At 35.3% G+C, this 25,093-nt stretch overlaps 1 protein-coding gene across 1 annotated transcript in view; it reads right to left on the reverse strand.

Annotated features, from left to right (window-relative positions):
• Positions 1–4,193: 4,193 nt before the first annotated feature.
• hadhb (hydroxyacyl-CoA dehydrogenase trifunctional multienzyme complex subunit beta) overlaps positions 4,194–25,093 on the reverse strand; it is a 31,917-nt gene continuing 11,017 nt past the window's right edge. The window contains exons 9-16 of the mRNA XM_056481551.1: positions 22,288–22,468; positions 18,139–18,260; positions 17,975–18,054; positions 15,821–15,868; positions 14,184–14,271; positions 11,102–11,176; positions 5,130–5,294; positions 4,194–4,842 (exon numbers count right to left, since the gene is read on the reverse strand). Coding sequence (XP_056337526.1) covers positions 4,807–4,842; positions 5,130–5,294; positions 11,102–11,176; positions 14,184–14,271; positions 15,821–15,868; positions 17,975–18,054; positions 18,139–18,260; positions 22,288–22,468 — 795 coding nt within the window. The 3' untranslated portion in view covers positions 4,194–4,806. The remainder of the gene's footprint in view (positions 4,843–5,129; positions 5,295–11,101; positions 11,177–14,183; positions 14,272–15,820; positions 15,869–17,974; positions 18,055–18,138; positions 18,261–22,287; positions 22,469–25,093) is intronic.

Consider the following 25,093-nt stretch of genomic DNA (forward strand, 5'->3'; position numbering starts at 1 on the left):
TGCATCCAAAGAACTGACAAAATTACGTCACTTAAAAACGACACTTAAATGCATTGCAGTCACTTTTTATACTAAATAAAATACATTAAATTTACAATGCGCCATAAATCATACGTCTTTTTTTAGATAATTCTGGTTTAGTAATACCTTTTAAAAAATACTATTGCAGGGAAAAGCGGGGGACATTTTAGCTCTTAGAAAGTGTAAATATTCATTCATTTTCGGCTTAGTACCTTTATTAATCTGGGGTCGCCACAGCGGAATGAACCGCCAACTTATCCAGCACATGTTTTACGCAGCGGATGCCCTACCAGCTGCAACCCAACTCTGGGAAACATCCATATACTCCCATTCACACACACACACACACTACGGACAATTTAGCCAACCCAATTCACCTGTCTTTGGACTGTGGGGGAAACCGGAGCACCTGGAGGAAACCCACGTGAATGCAGGGAGAACATGCAAACTCCACACAAAACGCCAACTGACCCAGCCGAGTCTCGAACCAGCGACCTACTGCGCCACCATGTTGCCAATGTAAATATTACATTAACTATTTATTTTAAACACCTTTTAGAAGATACAAGATTGTTCTGTAACAGGGGGGACGTTTGGTCTGTGTCACATGTGAATATTCTGTAAAAAAAATGCTAAACTGTAATATCCTGAGCTAGACCAGTAGGTTTTTTTTATAGTTTAATAACTACAAAACTCCTTCAACTGAAATTATAAATTCCTGGAAAATATTAAATCTCTTCAGGGACAGTTATTACCCTGAAATGGCACTGAATAGTAGGAATGACCCATTCAACATCTACTGAAAGTTAGCAGACAGAATACCAATGGACCTCTTGTTAGCGAATACTTCCCAAAAACAAAAGCAAACGAAATATGGAGGAAGTGAGTCATGAAACTACAAATTCAACATCTGAGCTCAACACTTTCCTTCATGTTCTCTGCCGGATTCCCCCAAAACGAAGTTTAGAATACAGATTTATCCTATATAAACAATTACCTTTGGTTCCCATGAGCCTGAACAGGAGTCTTTTATAAATGTTATAGTATTCTCTTCACAGCTCGTGTTTGTTATTGTGGCCTCGCAGCGGCAGCCGTTAAACCGGGCGCGTTAAACTCGCGGAGGCGCGCGGGGGCCGGGGTGCGAGCGCGAGCAGAAGGACGAGATTAAAGTGTCTCCCTCCACCTGTCTCTCTCTTTCACCTCCATCTCTCTGTTTGACGGGGTGAGGAGTGTGAGGCACATTTGTACCGACAGCACCGCGCGCATTCTCCAGTCAAACGGCATAAAAGGCGCGCGACTGATCAAAGCGCGCGCTGCGGCGCCCGTCTCGCGGGTTCACGACGTTTGAAGGTTAAAACAAAAAACCGACACGCAACCGCTATTTACATTTTACTCCGTTTTGCATCTGGATAAAAACATTTTCTCTCTCTCCCTGACTCCTGTTCAAAATCTCTGAAGCGCTCTAAAAACTTTTCTGCACAAATAACAACATTAATACGCAAATATAGAAGTAGGCTAGAGGCGTGACGCTTGTTTGGAAAAAATATTGGAGTTAATTCGTTTAAAAATAATTTAATGAAGCAGACGTTTTACGGAATGCGAAATGACGGCAAACGAGCAATTTGGGGGGAAAACAAGCCGGTGTCTTGAAGGCGGGCGCGGGATGAAACGGAAGCGGGGCGCGCGCGCTCACGGGGGGATCGGGACGCTTCAGTCCAACGGCGATATTTGTAGTTCATCTTCTGAGGAGTTGAAACACGCGTATTTACACACCAAGGGATTCACGACAGAATAAGATGATCCTCTGGGTGCTTATGAATACAATTACACACTCGGTAAACAGCGCTGCGGTTATGAATGTGCGCAAAACTTGCGCAGCACGTGACGTAACGCTACGCCACTTTGAGGCAATCCGACTTTAGCGTCTTGTTCTGCATGTGTGACTGCGGGCTAGGTTATTATCTCTGTAGAAATGCGTTTCACTACAATAATATAAAAAAATATTAGTGTTCTATAACTATGTTTTTATATTTAGGTTATATATAGCCTATGACAAATGAGACCACACGAATGAGAATTCATAGAGCTGTTTGACATGAATTGATATAAAAGTAATTTATATTTTTAAATATGTATTCATATATCTGACGTTTTTATGATTTGATAGTTTATTGAAAAATTATGGCAACTCTGCCTTAAACTTTACCAACTTCCGTATTAAAATAGCAAAAAAACAACCCAAAAGAAAACAAACCAAAAATTAATTATAATATTATTAAAGATATTGAAGTTAAAGTTTAACATTTTGATTTGACTTCAAATGACACATTTCACTTTATATTTATTTTATTCATTCATTCATTTTCCTTTCAGCTCAGCCCCTTATTAATCTGGGGTCGCCACATTGGAATGAACCGCCAACTTATTCAGCATATGTTTTACACAGCGGCTGCCCTTCCAGCTGCAAGCCAGTACTAGGAAACACCCATACACACTCATTCACACACATACACTACGGACAATTTAGCCTACCCAACTCACCTATAGTGCATGTCTTTGGACTTGTGTTGGAAACCGGAGCACCCGGAAGAAACCCACGCCAACACGGGGAGAACATGCAAACTCTACACAGAAATACCAACTGAGCTAAGGATGTTAGGAGATCAAACCTTTATTTTAATGAATATAACTGCTTGATAAATCTGTTTTGTTTAAATGCACCAACATACACTCACCGGCCAATTTATTAGGTACATCTGTCCAACTACGGTTAAGGCAAATTTCTAATCAGCCAATCACATGGCAGCAACTCAATGCATTTAGGCATGTAGACATGGTCAAGACGATCTGCTGCAGCTTAAACCGAGCATCAGAATGGGGAAGAAAGGGGATTTAAGTGACTTTGAACGTGGCATGGTTGTTGGTGCCAGACGGGCTGGTCTGAGTATTTCAGAAACTGCTGATCTACTGGGATTTTCATGCACAACCATCTCTAGGGTTTACAGAGAATGGTCAGAAAAAGAGAAAATATCCAGTGAGCGGCAGTTCTGTGGGCGCAGATGCCTTGTTGATGCCAGAGGTCAGAGGAGAATGGCCAGACTGGTTCCAGATGATAGAAAGGCAACAGTAACTCAAATAACCACTCATTACAACCGAGGTCTGCAGAAGAGCATCTCTGAACACACAACACATTTAACCTTGAGGCGGATGAGCTACAGTAGCAGAAGACCACACCAGGTGCCACTCCTGTCAGCTAAGAAGAGGAAACTGGGGCTACAATTCACACAGGCTCAGCAAAATTGGACAATAGAAGATTGGAAAAACGTTGCCTGGTCTGATGAGTCTCGATTTCTGCTGCGACATTCGGATGGTAGGGTCAGAATTTGGCGTCAACAACATGGAAGCATGGATCCATCCTGCCTTGTATCAATGGTTCAGGCTGGTGGTGGTGTAATGGTGTGGGGGATATTTTCTTGGCACACTTTGGGCTCATTTGTACCAATTGAGCATCGTGTCAACGCCACAGCCTACCTGAGTATTGTTGCTGACCATGTCCATCCCTTTATGACCACAGTGTACACATTTTCTGATGGCTACTTCCAGCAGGATAACGCACCATGTTATAAAGCGTGAATCATCTCAGACTGGTTTCTTGAACATGACAATGAGTTTACTGTACTCAAATGGCCTCCACAGTCACCAGTTCTCAATCCAATAGAGCTCCTTTGGGAAGTGGTGGAACAGGAGATTTGCATCATGGATGTGCAGCCGACAAATCTGCAGCAACTGCGTGATGCTATCATGACAATATAGACCAAAATCTCTGAGGAATATTTACAGTATCTTGTTGAATCTATGCCATGATGGATTATGGCAGTTCTGAAGGCAAAAGGGGGTACAACCCGGTACTAGTAAGGTGTACCTAATAAAGTGGCCGGTATGAGTATATACAGTATATATGCTTTATGATACTGAAAGTTGTTTGGCACTGTTAAAAGATTATTATAGTATACTTTATATGTTCTATATACACACATCTATAATATTTTAGACACTTTTTAAAGGGTTTTATATAAAATTGTTTTAAAATCCAAGATGGAAAAAGCCCCTGCTTGGTTGAGCCAAAATTTGGTATCAGGAAACTAAGAATAAAAAAAAAAAAAGTGAAAAGGTTGTGATTTCAAATAATGTTTATTTGTACAAACGGTTAGAAAAGGGAGAAAGCGATCTCAGTTCTCCAGAGGTTCACCTGCTTGAATCTGAGGCACACGTGTTTAAGAGCGTAACCTTTATCATCCTTACCACTGATCTAGAATCAGTCCTTCTTACAATCGAATCCTCAAGAGCTAAAATGCATTAACTGCTAATGGATTTTCTGATACTGTCATATAAAACAACAGAGAATGAGACCGAGCTAGTTAATTTATCCAAGTTGATGGATAAATTAAAGGAGTATCTCGAAATTAGGAATTAGAACAGAAGTCTAGAATTCTAGATTCCCCTTCATCTCTTTCAAAATCAAATATGAAATGGTGATTTCTTACCTAGCATCAGAATCAAACTGGCCTTTTTGTGCTACATTCAGCATGCAACTCACAGAGCATCTTCTGATCTTCTCCTAAACACGTTCTCAAATAAAGTTATGTTCACATTTACATCCACAAGCAGCATTTTTAAATCTTAAATCAAGAACCTCCAGATAACGTACAGCAACATTTCATTTCAAGGCATTACGGCACGTTAGTATTTACAGGATCTAAGTGTGTGTGTGTAGAAGTGCGCAGATTACTGAGGATAAGCTTCGATCACCATTGCATGACCCTGCAACACACATACAACACAATGTTATGGTTATTTCCATTTGTGTAATTGTATAAGGCAGTGTTTCTCAGCCACGTTCCTGGAGGACCACCAACGCGGCATGTTTTGGATGTCTCCTTTGTCTGTTACACTGATTACAGATCTAGTTTCTGCTATTGAGCTGATGATCTGAATCAGGTGTGTTTGGTTAAGGAGACATGGAAAATGTGTAGAGCTGGTGACCCTCCAGGAACGTGGCTGAGAAACACTTGTATAAGGCACTTTATTGAAGAGACTGTGTTACACACCTGTCCTCCAGCAGCACACGCTGCCACCAGCCCATACTGACCGCCTTCCTTCTGCAGGCGATGGGCCACAGTGGTCACCAGCCTACAGCCGGTGGCCGCAAATGGATGGCCGAGGGACAGAGAACCACCCCACGTGTTAAACTTCTCCATCGGTGGGACGCCGACCTGATGAAACAGAAAAAAAGCAATGCACATGAGCTTTTATTTTTTTAATTGATTATCAATCACTGTAAAAAACATGCTTGGTTCCACACAATGCCTTCATGATGTCCCAACACATATCGATTAATGCAGAGTTCAGACTGAGCTTTTTTCAAAGTAGGGGTGTCACAGATGTTTTCACACTGCAGGACTATCTGGGGTAGCATTCCGTTGCTGCTGTGTTTACACTGCAAGATGGATCGGCGACAGGGGGTTTCACGCTGCATGACTTTACAACAGGAGAATCGATGACAACTTTGGCTTGGTCCACAAACTACATCTCACAACCAAACACGTGATAATAATAAAATAAATACTACGTGACCTTGTGTTGTTTCCATGTCACTTAGCTTCATAATGAGAAACAAGCCTGTAAAGGGGTGGGAAATGCACTTATTTTGTTCACCAGAGTTTGGAGGGGAATTAGCAACTCCTCTTTAATTTTTTTCTTTCGACCTAGTTGTGATATTGCTTAGATGACACGTCAACCAGACACGGGTGCTCCTGCCAAATTTAAACTAGTTTTTCCTCCATTTCTTAGATCCAAATAGACTGAAATGAAGCCCTTTTAACTTCTCCCCCATCCTCCCGCTGGCCTGCAGATACCCACACTAGTGGATGCTGCTCTCTCATTGGCTGTAAGTGATCGCCGATGTTATTTTCAATCAGAACTCATTTCACACGGCATAATTTGAATCAGCAACAGCTCCAGATATTTAGCATACCAAATATCTCACGGGTGCCGGCGACTCATCAGCGATTCTCTCAGATCACGTCTTTGATAGTTCAGACTGTGTGATTGTTACTTATGCGAACGAGCTTCAATTTGCCTGTGATTTCAGGCAGTTGTTGGCGATTTCTTACAACCTGTCGGCGAGTCAACTTGGCATAAGTTAGCGTAATCGTTTTTTTTTTTTTTTGATTGAACATAAAACTATTAAGTTGTCTCCAAAAAAAACCCCAAAGAATTGTGTGGTTTTAATTCATTTAAATATGTGCTTTGAACAAGCAGCAAAAGTCTTTTTTTTATGATAAAAAGAAGATTGATTTCCAGTTGTTTAATTGTATCTTGGGGACAACAAAAAAATAAAATAAAAACATAAATATTATTAATGAAAGTTGCTTTTAATAAAAAGTAAATAAATCAGAAGATTTGCAAAAAAATAAAAAATAAAAAGTTTGTGATTGAAATATTCATATTTTTGCTTTTTCTTAGATTCATTTAAAGGTTTCACTTCCAGAATAGATTTGTTTTGATAATTTACTCAACCTCTTTTCACCAAAGATGTTAATTTCTCAATTCCTTTACTCAACCAAAAAGAAGCTCATCTTGAACTAGCACTGGAATGCAATTAGTTATATATTATTAAATATATTAAAATATATATTAAAATTACAAACGGGAAAAAGGTAGAAGTTTTATTACAAAAAGGGAGATGTTTTATGTTTCTCTTGATTTTTTTTTATGTTTATCAAAATGTTTATTTAATATTTTTCCCCAAAACATTCATTCGGTTCTTCTAATTTTTGCACTGTGATCTTCAGGTTTTTTTTGTAAAGTTTAGTTCCAGTTACTTTTAAGTTACAAGTTAAGGAAATGACAGTTAAAATGATTAAGAGAATGACTGTTTCTTTACACAAGACCCTTTTTCCTGGGATCATGTAAAGCCCTTTTGAAGCTGCATTGAAACTGCATCTTGGAAGTTCAAACCAGTGAGCACCATAGACATCTACTATACGAAATATATATTTATATATAATAATCCATAAAAAAACAAGTTGAAAATGTATTAAATTAATAATATGTGCAATGTTCCACCTCTAATATTTTTATGCGCTTACAAAAATAACAGAAGCAGTGCAACGTCCAAAATATTCAACTTAGAAGGCAACTTTTTCTTCACTTTGGCTCAATTACAGTGTGGTGTTCCTCAAGGGTCAGTCTTAGGACCCTTGTTATTTTTATTCTACATGCTTCCCAAACTGCATTTTCCAGAAATACACCACATCTCATCACTGTTATGTTGATGACTGCCAATTTTATTTTTCAGTAAGCACAAGCTGGTCATCTGAAAATGACCTAAACTGCTTGAGAGATATTGGTCGGCTAACAGTTCTCCGCAATTAAAAGATAGTAAAACTAAAGTTTTGATTCTGCTCTCCTTACCAAGTAAACGAAGTGATCTTTGACTCATCAATACTTTTCAGACAGCAGATCAGTGTCTTTTTTCAAGGGTAGCTTTCATCAACTGATATCTAAATGTACAAAATAAAACACTTTCTTTCCCATTTGAACTTGGAAATTGCGATCCACTCATTTATTTCCTCAAGGTCAGACTCCCTGGCCTGCTCTGTGTTGTCTCGTCTACAGTTTGTTTAAAATTCAGCGGCCACGCTGTTAACAGGGTCAAAATAAGGATCACATTTTCCCGGTCTTAGCATCTCAAAATTCAGGGTCGATTTTTTAAATTTTGATTTGTGTTTACAAGGCGCTATTTGGTCTAAAATGCCAATATATCAGTGACCTTTCACACCCATAACCAGAGCAACGGGGTCTTCTGATCAACCTGCTGGCTGCTCACTGCTGGTGTGAATCAAACAGTGACCATGCCTTTTCTGTGATGAATCATAAATTATGAAACGGTTTCTCTTTCCTAAAGTATACGAGGTCAGCTTCATCATTAGCCATTCTTAAATCTTATATATAAAAACAGATAGTATGTAACTATAATTATAGAAGTGAATAGGCTGAATACAGTAATGTTGCAGTATTTAGATGCTCTAACGTTTTATTAATTTGTAAAACACATATGTGACCCTGGACCATAAAACCATAGTCATACAGTAAGTGCCACTTTTTTAAAAAACTGAGATTTAGGCCCCTATCATACACCCAGCGCAATAAGCCGTAAGACGTGTTTGGTGCAATTTGTTGCTATTTTGGTCTAAAAAGGAGGCGTGTTAAAGTGCATTGCTGGCGTGTTGCGTTTTGCCATTGACCAACTAAAAGCTGGACTAAAATCCACATTGGTGCATTTAGTCACCTACACAAACAGTGAAATGATAAAAATACATTTAATGTTTTTACATCAGCTTGGATTACATTGTGATTTTAACATTCTTGTTTCTCTGAAATGGGGAAAAACCTTTAAATCAGCAGACCCCAACAAAGCCTATTTATTCTTTAACTCAATTTTGACCAAATGTATAGTTGCCTTTTATTGGCCAGTATAAAAAAGGTGCATTTTGAAATGATAAACGCAGCTCACATTTGTTTTTCCCGAAAAAATAAAAACCTAGTTCCCGTAAATGTTCTTTATTAATGCGCTCCTATACCTAATGTGACATCTAGCAGTTTTTATTACTGCTGAAATCCCCTGGAGTATCCTGAGGTTTAGCGTGTTGCTCAAGGGCACAACAGCTATACAGTACTTCATGAATCAAGATCAAGAAATGTTTGTTTATTAATATTTCATGTTATAACCATAGGAAAGAAGAATGACAGCATTCACTTGCACCCCAACGCCGTCAGAACTGAAGTGCTTATAAAGTGTAATAATAAACAGCATTAATTGTTTTAATTTCCTGACTGAACAGACAGAATACGAAAGAAAACACCTTTGTTTCTAATTATAAGTAACAATATGCAATGCTTGCATTTATTAGACGGGAGGTGCTACATGAGGTCTCAAATGTACTCGAAAACTAGAAATTGGACATATGCAGTAGTTAAAAACAACACTTTGTTTGGTATACAGTAAATGCATACAGAAGGTAAAATGTCATTAATTAATAATAATTATTATTAATAAAGTTCCACCGCTAATATTTTTAATGTGCTCACAAAAATAATAAAAGCAGTCCAACGTCCAAAGCTGACAAAATATTTAACATAAACATGCAATTTAGGCAACTTTTTCTCCAATTTGGCTCAATTACAGTGTGGTGTTCCTCAAGGGTCAGTCTTAGGACCCTTATTATTTGCATTGTGCATCCTTCCCAAGTTGCATTTTTCAGAAATGTACCACATCTCATCACTGTTATGTTGTGACGAGATAGGTTAAACTAAGATAAAATTATAACCAGGATAAAATTTAATTAACTGATAATAATTATTAAAGTTCCACCTTTATTATTTTTAATGTGCTTACAAAAATAATAAAGCAGTCATAAAAGCTCAATTACAGTGTGGTGTTCCTCATGGGTCTGTCTTGGGACCCTTTTTATTTTCATTGCGCATCCTTCCAAAGTTGAATTTTCAGAAATTAACCCTACATCATCACTGTTATGTTGATGACTGCCAATTTTGTTTTCCAGTAGGCACAAACTGGTCATCTGGAAATGATGTCGGCTAACAGTTCCTTGCAATTAAAAGATAGTAAAACCAAAGTTTTGATTCTGCTCTCTTTGTCAAGTTAAAGAAGTGAATTTTGATTCAACAATACTCATCAAGAAGAATTAAACTCAAACTTATATTACTAAAATGGTCTATAGTTGAAGTCAGGATTATTACCCCCCCCCCCTTCCTCTTTTGATTTATTTTTCTGTTTTAAATATTTCCTAATTGATGTTTAACACAGCAGGGAAATTTTCACAGTATGTCTTTTTTTTAAAAGATTATTTTTGGCCTTTTGCCTTTATTAATCGGATAAGACAGTATTTTAGGCAGGAAACAAAGTGGGAGAGGGAGGGGGCGAGTAGGGAGGGTATATGTTCTCAAGCCGGGATTCGATCTTAAGACACCCTGAAGTGCTACTGCACCATATGTCAGCACGCTAACCACTAGGCTATTGCGACAACACAGTATGGCTGGTAATATTTTTTTTTTCTAGAGAAAGGCTTATTTGTTTTATTTTGGCTAGAATAAAAGCAGTTTTAAATTTTTTATGAACCATTTTAAGGTCAAAATTATTAGTCTCTTAAAGCTATATTTTTTCGATCGTCTACAGAATAAACCATTGTTATACAATAACTTGCCAAATTACCCTAACCTGTCTAGTTAACCTAATTAACCTAGTTAAGCCTTTAAATGTCACTTTAAGCTGTATAGAAGTGTCTTGAACAATATCTAGTAAAATATTAGTTTTAGAAAAAAATAAAAGGGGGGGCTAATAATTCAGGGGGGCGAATAACTTCTCACTTCAACTGTATATGTCTATTACATTTCCATAATACACTGTGATATAACCTGATTTGTTAGTTCGTTGGATTGTATTACTTTCTCACTACAATCAATCCGCTCCAGAGATCGTTCCAATCCAGCCGAGACCACCTCAATCAGGCGGTCTTGGACCGATTGTTTTGCCGTGGACTAGCGTGCGATTGCTGGATTCACATACGCGAAACAAACCCGAGCTAAGGGGGCAAACATGCCAGATTCTGAAACAAACGTCTAGGTGTGAAAGCACCCTTAATTGTTTTTACAAATTTAACTGAACTGAACCTGAAATAATTAAGTTGTCCCCCCCAAAAAAACAAGAATGGTGTTGATTCAGCTCATTTTAAATAAGTAGTTTGAACAAGCAGCAAAAAAAATGTAGTTTCATTTATTGTTCTTAATAATCTGATGCATTCCTATATCTAATGTGACATCTAGTAGTTTTATTACTGCTGAAATCCCCCTGGAGTATCCTGAGGTTTAGTGTGTTGCTCAAGGGCACAATAGCTATACAGTACTTCATGACTCAAGGCCTCCTGTGCATCGAACGCACAACCCGTGGCTTGATCTTTAAGCAGTATTTACACCGCCTGATGTGAACACACACACTCACCTTAGTCTTCCTGCCCATGTATGTTTGAGCGAACCAGTCAGAGCCCATCGCCTTCAGGTTTGCCATGATCTGACCCTGTTTAAAGCAGAGCACAAACACAACAGAACATCACTCACTATTCACACAGTCTCTACTAAATGTAATCCATTTATACAGAAAGTGTTCTACCAAATCTGTGTATTCTAACCTAGTATTCTAATTATTAAACACATGTAAACAGCATTGCACTGTAATAAAAAAATGCAAGGTTCCCCACAATTCATTCATGTTGTCCCAACACAAATAGATTAAGTTAACTTAATAAATTTAAGTGAATTCACCACAAAACAATTAAGTTGTCCCCCCCAAAAAATCTCAAGAATTGTGTTGTTTCAGCTTATTTTAAATTAGTTTAAAACAAAAGTGGTTTGAACAAAAAACAAATTTGAGTGTGGTTTTAATAGGGAATTAACTGTACACTGTAAAAAAAAAAAAAAAAAACACACACACACAAAGGGGTTTATTCATTAACCATAAATATGCTTACAAAAGGTCCATACATCATCTGTATGTGTTCGTCATGTGATTCTGCAGTGCAAAGTAGTCCACAGAATTCACTGGTCTAAGTGTAAACTGGCCAGCATGTTCCCTGCTATTAATCCAAACTGTGCAAATCTAGTCACCTGTCCAACTTTGTTTCATTTTTGGGAGTCTGTTTTTGATTCATCTTCAGCAATTACATCTATTCAAATTGATCATTCTATATTAATTGGCCTGTTAGGACTTCTACCCTGAGACTGTGAGTTACCATTTTATGTTTCTGAATGAATAGCTTTGTCTCTCATTATTAACTAGGCGGTGTATTTTGTTGCAGTGGAAGTCTCCTCATCCTCCATCGCATACTCAATGGATTAAAGACGCATTATTTTTTGTTGAATTAGAAAAAATTAAATATGGTTTTCGAGGTTCAAATTTTCGAATATTTGATTGCCAATTTTGGAGCATGTTAAATCCCTGAAACTTAAAGCAGATACTGTAAAATGAATGGTTGCCCATCTTGCACTTTTAGTCAGTACCTTCCAGACGAGTACTGTTAGAAATGCTGATGTAGCATGAGCATACAACTCTTTCTTGAGATAAAACCACAAGTTTGAAGAACGCGTTCAGTTTAATATAATTTCCCTTTTCTCTCTCTTTTAAATTTTTTTTTTATTATCATTATCTATTTTACTTAATACACCATGCTGCCCACCTCAACTTTTGGTACTGACCTGTTTATATGCTTAATTTGTAAAATGAATGCACATCATATACTGTGTAGCACAATATGTAGATATATATATATAAAAACAATTGAAGTCAAAATTATTAGCCCCCTGTTTATGTTTTCCACTAATTTCTGTTTAAGGGAGAGAAAAAAAATTCTCAACACATTTCTATACATACATATACATACATACACATACACATACATACATACACATACACATACATACATACACACACACACACACATATATACATACACATACATAGATACATGCATACATATACATACATACATACACATACATACATACATACATACATACATATACACACACACACACACACACACACACACACACACACACACACACACACACACACACACACACACACACACACACACACACACACACACACACACACACACACACATATATATACATACACATACATAGATACATGCATACATATACATACATACATACATACATACACATACATACATACATACACATACATACATACACATACATACATACATACATACATACACATACATACACATACATACACACATACATACACACATACATACATACACATACATACATACATACATACATACATACATACATACATACATACATACATACACACACACACACACACATATATATACACATACACATACATAGATACATGCATACATATACATACATACATACACATACATACATACACATACATACATACATACATACATACACATACATACATACACATACATACATACATACATACATACATACACATACACACATACACATACATACATACATACATACATACACATACACATACACACATACACATACATACATACATACACATACATACATACATACATACATACATACACATACACATACACACATACACATACATACATACATACATACATACACATACACATACACACATACACATACATACATACATACACATACATACATCCACATACATACATACATACACATACACACATACATACATACACATACATACATACATACATACATACATACATACATACATACATACATACATACATACATACATACACACACATATATACATACACATACATAGATACATGCATACATATACATACATACATACACATACATACATACACATACATACATACATACATACACAGATACATACATACATACACAGATACATGCATACATGCATACATGCATACATACATACATAATGGCATTATTACCTTGATCTTTCCTCCAACAACTTTTGATGTTTAAGAGAGTGACTTTTATTGTCATTAAAGTGATAGATTGCCTGTTTAAGTGTAAACTGTTTTACAAAAACATTATAAAAACACGATAAAAAAAAGTTTATAAACTGCCTGTACTTTCTATGTTATTTTAAGGAATATTTTTATTCTTTTTTGAACAATATATGGTTTCAAATTACCAATTAAAAATAGCATATTATCCAATAATATTACTAGAATGGATATGGACAACAATTTGAGTTTGTTACAATTTTAGTCTTTTTTTTTTATCTTTAAGATAATTTAAAATACATGCCAAATAATTTACAGTCAGAGTGATCATATTAGGTGATATTAGGTTTAGTTACTCCCCTTTTGTACTGAATATATACCAGACCATGACTTCAAAAATGATGTAAGTACTGAACTGTCTTTGACCGTTACACTCCTAATGTTTACAGATTTTAATATGGTAAAATGACTGTAAATGAAATGTACAGGATATTTAAAGCTTTATGTGCTTAAAGTGTAACTCACAGCAAAAGCCTCATGAAACTCAAACACATCGATGTCATCCAGGGTCAGACCGCTCTTTTCCAGCACTTTTGGAGTGGCGTATGTCGGTCTGAGATAAAAAACGAGACAGAAACAAGACAGAGATAAAAAGAAAGAGGAAAGAAAGAAAAGAAGCATATTAAAATCTCAGATCTCAGAGAATAAATAATGCAGACATCTTATGTTTGATAATTGCTACAAAGAACCAAATTGAATGTGTTTTATTTACATTTTTGACACTGTAATATCCAATTAGAATACAAAAACGAAAGCATGGATTTCAATGACAATGATACGTGTATTTATGCCATTATGCAAAGTTATTTTGTGATCCGTTTAGATTAAATGAAAATGTAAGATAAGTATTTGTCCTTTATGCAAATACAACAACAACAATAATAACAATAACAACAACAACAACAACAACTTAATTCAGAAATAATAATTTAAAATTGATTTAAAGTGATTGCAAATAATTTATTAGGTTTGTTCTACATTTTCTATTCTATTTACTATTTAGCAATAAATAATAATACTCAAATTATTTTTAATAGTTATTTTGCACAATTGTTTTCAACATTTATGATGATAAATAATAATAATAATAATAATAATAATAATTGTTTATGTAAAGCACTTTAAATAACTATTGTGCATGAAATGTGCTTAAACTGGCCTTGCCTTGCCTAATAATAATCCTACTAATACCAATAATAATACCAATACTACTACTACTAATAATAATACTGATACTTCTACTACTACTATTACTAATACTACTACTACTACTACTACTAATAATAATAATAATAATAATATTATTAATAATAATACTAACAACACTAATCCTAATAATAATAGCAATACTAATACTACTAATAATAATACCAATATTACTAATACTAATGATGATTCTAATACTAATACTTATAATACTAATGAGAATAATAATAATAATAATAATAATAAGATTACTAATACTAATAAAACTACAAAATACTAATACTACAAAATACTAATAACACTACTAATATTATTAACACTACTAATACTAATATGACTAATACTAATGATACTAATGATAATACTACTACTACTAATAATAATAATAATACTAAATACTACTACTAATAATAATAATACTAAATACTAATAACACTACTAAATATAATACTAAATACTAATAACACTACTACTAATAATAATACTAATACTACTAATAATACTAATATGACTAATACTAATGAGAATAGTAATACTACTAATAATAATGATACTAATACTAATAATAACCAATTTATACATTAAATTACTAAATAAAAGTGTAAATTTAGATAAAATAAATATACTAAACTTACTATTAGCCTTTATCTGTAATGGATGTATACCAGGCAACATTTATTTACCATTTATGGAACAACATGCAAAACAAAAATCTATTAAACCATATAAAACGTTTCAAACAGGAATCTATACCACAGAGTCTCATTTTTCATAGACTGAACGAATGTCAGTCACAAACTCACAAACCACAAAACCAAACCACAACAATAACAAAACCCACAGCAGGAAAGCTCACAGGCCTGAAAGAGAAAGCAAGAAGAGAAGCAGAGGCTCACCCGAGAAGAAGCTGGTCTTTTGGGTCTTGAGAAACGTACACAAAATCTCTGAAGGTAAAAACACACAAGCAGTAAAACAACATCAGCACTGTAAGTTACTAAGAGATGTTGACATACAGTTGAAATATTATATTTCCTAATATTTCCTGAAATATTAGACGTCCTGTAAATTTTTCCCCCAATTTCTGTTTAACTGAAGCCATTTTCTCAACACATTTATAAACATAATAGTTTTAATAACTCATTTCTAATAACGGATGTATTTTCTCTTTGCCATGATGACAGTACATAATATTTGACTAGATATTTTCAGGATACTAGTATTCAGCTTAAAGTGACATTTAAAGGTTGTACTAGATTACTTTTAATCTAGAGTTAAAGTTAGAGTTATTAGGCAAGTCATTGTATAACAATGGTTTGTTCTGTAAAATACAAAACCGCTTTTATTCTAGCCAAAATAAAACAAATAAGACTCTCTATTTAAAAAGATATACCAAATGAAATACTGTGGAAATTTCCTTGCTCTGTTAAACATAATTTGGGAAATATTTGACAAATTAATTTAACAATAAATGCACCTTATTTTCTGAATATTAATGTATTTTATCCAATATCCATTTCTTGTGATTCAATTAAATTCAATTCACCTTTATTTGTATAGCGCTTATACAATGTAGATTGTGTCAAAGCAGCTTCACATTAAAGGTCATAGTAAATAGGAACAGTTCAGCTCAGTTCGGTTAAATAATCACTACTGAGAGTCCAAACACTGAAGAGCAAATCCAATGATGCGCAGCTCTACAGATCCCGAACCATCGAAGCCAGTGGCGACAGCGGAGAGGGAAAAAAAACTTCACTAAATGGCGAAAGTGAAGAAAAAAAAACCTTGAGAGAAACCAGGCTCAGTTGGGCACAATCATTTTAATTTCTCCACTGGCCAAACGTCTTGTGCAGAGCTGCAGTCTCAGTGGCGGAGCTGAACCAACAGTTTTATGGTTTATTCCTTTATTTATACAAATTCAGGCGACACGGTGGCTCAGTGTTTGTTTGTTTAGGTGTATTATGGTAAATCAAGCACTATAGCGCATGAGTAACAATGATTTACAGGACTTCTGGGTGTCCTGGGAGCGGGATATAAATTATATAAGAATATAACTTTTCTTTGGCTTACTGTTTTTATTATTAGGGCTCGCCACCATGAAATGATCTGCCCTTGTTGACCTGCCTGAAGCAGTGTGTCTGTGTATGCTTGTATGAGTGTATGTTTGTATTTATTAAATACAACAAACACACACAAACATATACATACATACATATTTATATATACATACATATGCATGCATGTATATATTGAAGTCAGAATTATTAGCCCCCCTTTGAATTTTTATTTACCAAGTTATGTTTAACAGAGCAAGGATATTTTCACAGTATTTCTGATAATATTTTTTCTTCTGGAAAAAGTCTTATTTGTTTTATTTCGGCTAGAATAAAAGCAGTTTTTAATTTTTTAAACACCATTTTAAGGTCAATATTATTAGCCCCTTTAAGCTATATATTTTTCGATAGTCTACAGAACAAACCATCGTTATAAAATAATATTATTAGTCAAATATTATTTACTGTCATCATGGCAAAGATAAAATAAATCAGTTATTAGAAATGAGTTATTAAAACTATTATGTTTAGAAACGTGTTGGAAAAATCTCTCCATTAAACAGAAATTGAAGGAAAAAAATAAACAGGGGGGCTAATAATTCTGACTTCAAGTGTATATATATATATATATATATTGAAAGTGTAGTAAAAATGCATTTTTCAATTTTTTTTTGTTTAAAATGTTGCATTTTTTATGAAACCTATCTGCATTCAAGTGGTAATAAAACAGAACAAAGTAGTTCATTTTGGTTAAAAAGCAGAGGATTTGTGATTTATTTCATATTTAATATGGTCATATATTCATTGCAGAAAATATTCTAAGGGCTGTCAAATTTAGGTGAAAATCATCAAAAATTTGATGTCGGTGGCGGCTGGCAACTTAATTAAATAAATAAATAGCACAGATCAGCTCCATTATCTAGGAAAACACATTTGATGTTGACAGAGAAGCTGCTAGCAGTTGTTTTTTAATATTTTTATATTTTGTTTGTTCTGTACCTGAGATACGCTTTAGGCTTGTAACCCATAGCAAGTGCTTTCTCTTCTGACATGATCAAAACTGCAGACGCACCGTCAGTCTGAGTGAACAAACACACACAGTCACAAATCTGACATATGTTGCATCAGTTAATGCTATGATGAATCAAGCGAGTTAAACTGACCAGGAAGGATGAGTTTGCTGCAGTTACGGTGCCGTGAGGTTTGACGAAGGCAGGTTTGAGTTTAGCCATCTGCTCCATGGTGGAAGGACGAATCCCGTTATCTTTGGACACGATATCCTTCCCTGTGACACAGACATTATGACATTAAAGTGGTAGCTCACCCCAAAACTGACAATACTGTGATCATTTACTCACCCTTTCCTAGTTTCCAACCTTTATGAGTTTCTTTCTTCTGTTGAACACAAAAATTTTGCAGAATGTTGGAAACCTGTAACCATTGACTTGCATGGTAATTGTGTTTCCTACTATGGAAGTCAATGGTTACAGGTTTCCAGCTACTTCAAAATATCTTCTTTTGTGTTCAGCAGAAGAAAGAAACTCATAACTCACTTGAGGGAGAGTAAATATTGAGTAAATCTTCGTTTTTCTGTGGACAAACTGCCTAGCACACTGTCTAGATGCCCCTAGCAACCACTCAGAACTGGGATTTCAACAAAACCTTTTCTCTGGTAGTGAATGTAATCAGGGTGCCACGGTGGCTCAGTGGTTAGCACTGTCCCCTCACAGCAAGAAGGTCGCTGGTTCAAGTCCCGGCTGGGCCAGTTGGATTTTTGGGTGGAGTTTGCACATTCGCCCTGTGTTGGCGTGGGTTTCCAATTGGTGCTCTGGTTTCCCCCACAGTCCAAACACATGCATTATAGGTGAATTGAATAAACTAAATTGGCCGAATTGTATGTGTGTGAATGAGTGTGTATGGGTGTTTCCCAGAACTGGGTTGTGGCTGGAATCTGCTATGTAAAACATATGCTGGTTAAGTTGGTGGTTCAATCCGGTGTGGTGACCACTGATGAATAAAGATGAATAAAGGGGCTAAACCAAAGAAGAATGAATGAATGAATGAATCACTAGGGGTGTCAAAATTAATTGTTTCTTCGGTGCACCGCGATGCAGATGGGGACAATTCGATATCGGTTCAGTAATAGATCATAACCGGTTATTACGTACTGACGTCATTTATTTCCTACCTGTGATGTCGCAGTAGAATACTATGGTGGAGGCGAGGGTGACTAAATAAAACGATCCTACTACGTAAAAAGTAGATAATTATGCCGCTATTTCACTACTAGGGAGAGATGCTGTAAAAATCCATCTCTGCCTCTCTCTCTCTCACACACACTTTGGACATTTGACCCGCTGCGCTGGCGTGTTTGTGAGGTAACTTTTCCTTTTCTCTTGCTGTTAAAGCGATACTTGTTGATCCAGACATGTGCGTGCCTGAGGTGCGAGTTTTCACCACTTTGTCTATTACGGATTATCAGTGATAACTGCCTATTATGCACATATAGACTGTAACCGCGGCTGTTCTTCCCGCGTGACTCATCGGTGAACATCGCTTTCATTTCTAAAGCCAAGCGCAGCCCTTTCTGTTGAGCGGGTGAGGACAATGACCAATCATAGGGATAGAATACAGCGCTCAAAAAGTAAGCGGGATAATATTTACATTAGTTTATTTGCTATAAATGCTCATGCTGTCTTCTGTGCATGTATTGGAGTTTTGTTTGATACATTCAGAAAGAGTGTTTTCTTTCAGCAGGTCAAATTAAAGGTGCAGTTCATATATCTGACTGCTTGTATTAAAGGACAAAATTGTATAAACATAATAGAAATATAAATATATTTATAGATTTTAATTTAAAAAAAATCTTGTGTTGTGAAGAAAAAAAAAATCTAATTATGTATGGAAAGTATAGTCAATGCACCAAGGTATCGAATGGAACCGAATCGCTGGCATGATAATCGTAACCGAACTGAACCGTGAGACCAGTGTAGGTTTAGACCTGTAGTAATCACATTTTAAGTTCTGCTGTAATTGCATGTTTTTGTTTTTTTTGTTAGCAATTAACTTAAAGTATCCTTACCTGCTCTAGCTTGTGATTTTCCAGAAGCTTTTTATTTGTAGCACTTATTAACAGTACAGTCTTGTAAGAATGGGTTTTAACCACAGCGGTTCGAACTGTAGTTCTGTCGAGTGGCTAAAAAGTTCTCAGCATGATGGTAAAAAACTGATCATTTCTAGTCAAACCATCCTTCTGCAATCTGATCTCAAAAACGGGAATAAGGGCAGTAATAATAGCTAAAAATGTGGGAGAGCGTTGTTATTATGTGATTAAGTGTTACAATATGGAGCAATTAAGTGTTGAAGTTAAATCAAAAGTCATTCACAAATCCTTAAAAATGAAATTATTTAATGACAATAACTTGCTATGGTTACAACTGAATTAATTACAAATAATCGTATAAAATGATAAAATATAAAAATGATAAAAACATATGATTATAATTGTACCCAGCTTAAATGTAAAAATAAAGTTACTAGAGGTAGAAGGAGAGGCAGTGGGAGGGAGAGACAAAGAGAGTAAGTAGGCCTCAAAGAAAGCCTAAGAGCAGTAGAGCCAGAGAAGATAGACACCAGAACAGGAGAGAAGCAGAGCAGGAAAGCGCAGAGCAGAAAAAAAAGAGACAGAGCAAAGTTTACCAACTATTTTGTATCTTTCTTGACCATGTGACCAAAGCCCAAATGCTGAGACATTTAAACTGACCAATCAACATGTGACCACATCGTAAAACCCCCAAAGTCCACACAACAGGAACTGATCTGATCACTGGGCTGGGCGATATGGGCAAAATATCATATCCCGGTATTTTAAGGAGGAATCACGGTAAACGATATATATCCGGTATTTTCCCATAGATGTGTACTTGAGAGTTAAAGCCTTTATTAAAACAATATTAAACAAGTTTCCTTTTTTTTTTTTTTTTAACAAATAAACATTTACACAAAAATAACAGGTGCACAAAATCTTTGATGAATAAAATACAGTAAAGGTTTTTCTCCTGCTTAAAACTATGTTGCACAACATTTCAAATTATAAACAAAATTTTTGATAAATAAAATACAGTACAGGTTTTTTCCTGCTTAACACATTATACAAAGCACTACTGTGCTGTTGTGCAAATAACAACTAGAAAACAGCAATATTGTCAGAGCAAAAAAGGAGCACACTTAAATAGTGACACAACAAAAAGTATTGTAGGACAGAAAAGAACCACAAAAAAAATGTATATATGAAACAGTATTTTGTAGTGTTGTTATAAGTAATCCTGTATATCACAGCTGTGTGATTTATAAACAATTAAATCAGCTGTATATGTTTTTAGTTACACATTTACATGTATGTATTGTGCACAGTTATTAAACAGTGCACATATCGAAGAGATCTAAAGAGAAGTCTTTTAACTCCATGTACAAAATACTACTCTTTTTCTTTTGTTTTGACTAAACCTGTTTTACTAAATATTAAATAAGGAGATGAAAATGAATAGACTATAGATATGAGAAGTAACGAAATAGTTTCAGAGTGCTGTGATGAAATGCTGGTTAAGCATATAAATGTAAACAGTGATTATAACAGAGCAGAACGCAGAGCTAATTGTGTTATAACTTAAGTGTAAAGAAGAGACCGATGTGTAATAAATACTGAACTTATAATCAGTGAATATGAGGTGGTTTCACTTTCGAAATGCAGTATAAATTCCTCCAATTTTGGCATTTTTAACACATTCAGGTGCTGCTTGTCAATTTGACAAGACTTCTATGTTCGATTTTGCTGTCAATTGAGGAAGAAATTATTGATAAAAGGTTTCTGATAAACCGCTGTGACAGCTGCCGGTGCTGTGTGACGTGCGTGCACGCGAGGGGGAGTCAGATTTGTCCGGTGAGTCAGATTTCGATACAACGCGGCACTGCATGTTCTTCCATGTCGTGTCAGAGATGGGTCGTTCTTAAACGATTCGTTCATTTTGAAGAAATCTTTTGTGTGACTCATGGAGTGAATCATTCATTTGTGCATGCGCTCATTTCTGCAAGTGGAGATCGGTAGCCAACTACCAATAACAAACCTAATCTGAGAATTGAACTGAAAACAAACAGGAAGTGTATTTTCAGATTTCAATTTTAGACTACAAGTGCCAACATTTTTTTTCTTCTTAAAGGCATGCACAGATGAATTGTTCACCACAAAACTAGCAATGTGAGCTAACAAAATCAATATGGTTAGTTTTGATTTCATGTGTACTTTAAATACTGACCTGGCACTTTGAATCCGACAACGTCACTGAGCAGCCCGCCGTCCTGAGCTTTCTTAGCGAGTGTGTGAGAGCGCAGAGCAAACTCGTCCTGCTCCAGACGGGACACACCGAAAGCTGCGGCCAGACGGTCAGCGGAGTGACCCATCGTCTCTGCTGTGGAGAACTCAGCTACAGCCGGCAGCTAAACACACAGAGAAGATTTTTTCAGCACATTTCTAAACTTAATAGTTTTAATAACTAATTTCTAAAAACTGATTTATTCTTTCATCTTTGTCATGATGACAGCACATAATTTAAAAATAAAAATATTGTATTGCAATAACAACAGGCAATTACACCAGATAGAAATACAAATGGATAGAAGTATAGTTCAAGCAATACAAATATTACTTTTTTGCAACAAGAGAAAGTTAACAATTTTAAAGAAATATAGAGGTAAAGCAAAAGAAAGAAAGACAATGAGAAAGAAAAAGAAAAACAAAAAAATAAAACAAACACAAGAAAAAATAAAACAAATAATGCAGAATATTAAATAAAGCACTTGTTTCATAAGTTAATTGCTTTTTTTGTTATAAGACTTGTGCTGGTTTTTAAATACATTTCCAACTCTCATTTAAAAAAATAAAATATTTGGCTTACATTGAGCTTATTTGCATTTGTTTATAAAATAAACTTTTCAATAAATAAAATGAGGTTAATACCAAAAGTTGAATTAAGGAATTGTTTTTCTTTAATATAAAACCCCAAAACAACATAGCTGCGCCCGAAACCGTCTACTACTCAGTGCTGCATTTGAATTTAAACGTACTACTCAACCGTTAGAAAAGTACGTTCTATACAGTATGAATGTGAGAAGTATGAATTGAATTCGGGCGTACTACATCCGCCATTTTGTCATGGTCATGTGACCTACCCGCGTCAGTTGTTTCGCTTCAGTCCCATTCATGAATTCTCTCGCGGGGCATCATGGGATAGCGCAGCATGCATGGGATGCGCACTTCAGAATCTCGCCGGAAGTAGTAAGTCATCCTGGTATTTCTCGCATACTGATTTTCGTATTCTATGAATTCGGTCATACTACTCGGCTCGCATACTGATTTTAGCTTACTGTACAGTAAGGAAGTATGCGGTTTCGGACACAGCCCGTGTCTATAGCTTAAAGAAAAATAACTATAAACCTTTTGAACAATTAAAGAATTCACATCAGACCAGAACGATTTAACAAAGGGACATTCCCTAAACAAGTGAGCAACAGACTCAGAAGAAGTCTCACAGAACAAGCAAGACACAATGTCATTTTTGTAAAAGTTGTTTAACTGGATAAAATCTATGAATAATTTAAAAATAAATTTCTTTCATTTTATTTGTTAAAAAAATTCTGGGTGAGTGACCAAACATACGACCATTTAATATCGTCAAAAAGGTTGTTCCAATAAGAAATAGAAGAATTTTAGATGAAAAGGTCTAAAAATAAAGATCTGATTTTATGATTGGATTTTTTTTGTGGAGAAACAAATGGATCCGACAACAGTAGATTCAGGTCTAGGGGAACATACAGAAATCAATGAATTATTATTATTTCTAAAAAGCATACAAATTTCAGAGGAGATGGCCTTACAAACAATATTAAATTATTTTTTTAGATATGGGTAGAGTATATCTTACAGTAAAATCAGAGTAAGTAAATAAATTACCATTACTGTCAAATAACTGGTACATTAATATCACCCCATTACTGAATTAGTTTTTAAAGAATAAAGATTATGTAAAATATTACAGTTGTTTAAAAAAAAAGTGTGGCGAGAAATTGTGCTTATAAATAATTTTCCAAGCATGAAGCATTTACAGCACATAATATTTGACTAGATAATTTTCAAGATACTAGTATTCAGATTAAAGTGACATTTAAAGGCTTTACTAGGTTAATTGGGCAAGTTAGGGTAATTAGACAAGCAATTGTATAACAGTAGTTTGTTCTGTAGATAATCAAAGATAAATATTGCTTAAGGGGGCTAATAATATTGACCTTAATGTTTTTTAAAAAAAATTATTTGCTAGATGGCTGAATTTCTGCAAAAAAAACTACTAGCCCAACATTGGTTGCCTACAGACAATTTGGACGCACGCACACACACATGCACGCACGCACGCACGCACACACGCACACACAAGTGGTTGGTACAACTTCAGGACATTATAATGTTGGAATTTTCCACAGCTCGAGTGAACTTGGTACAAATGAGTACATTAAAGATCTGGACTTCAGCTGCTGACAAAATCGCCATGTTTATTACACAAAACAATGATGAGGATCCAGAATGATTGCCTTATTTTCTATAATTGATACTGTACTTTGGCTTTGTTTTTCTCTTAATCTCTATTCATTGGATACCCCAGTTTAAAGAGACCGCAGGGGAGGGGGGTGAGAGTAGTTGAATTGACAAATTTCATTATATTGTTTTTTCAGCCTGTATGTCTAGCCGAAATTAACTAAATAAGACTTTCTCCACAAGAAAAAAATATTATAGGAAATAGTGTGAAAAATGTCTTGCTCTGTTAAACGTTATTTGGTAAATATTTGAAAATAAAATTGACTTCAACTGTACACACACACACACATTTAAAACATAATAAAACCACAGGAACTGTGACTAAACTAAATATAGATGTACTAACGATATCTCAGACAGTTCTGGCTATAGCATCTGAACATATAATCAATATACAATCATTCAATAATGCTGTTTTATTCAGTCCCTCCAGGATTTTGAGAGTCCAAAGAGAACAAAAAGGAAAAGTTGACAAG

This window comes from Danio aesculapii, chromosome 20 (assembly GCF_903798145.1).
Source record: "Danio aesculapii chromosome 20, fDanAes4.1, whole genome shotgun sequence".
Classification (NCBI taxonomy): domain Eukaryota; kingdom Metazoa; phylum Chordata; class Actinopteri; order Cypriniformes; family Danionidae; genus Danio; species Danio aesculapii.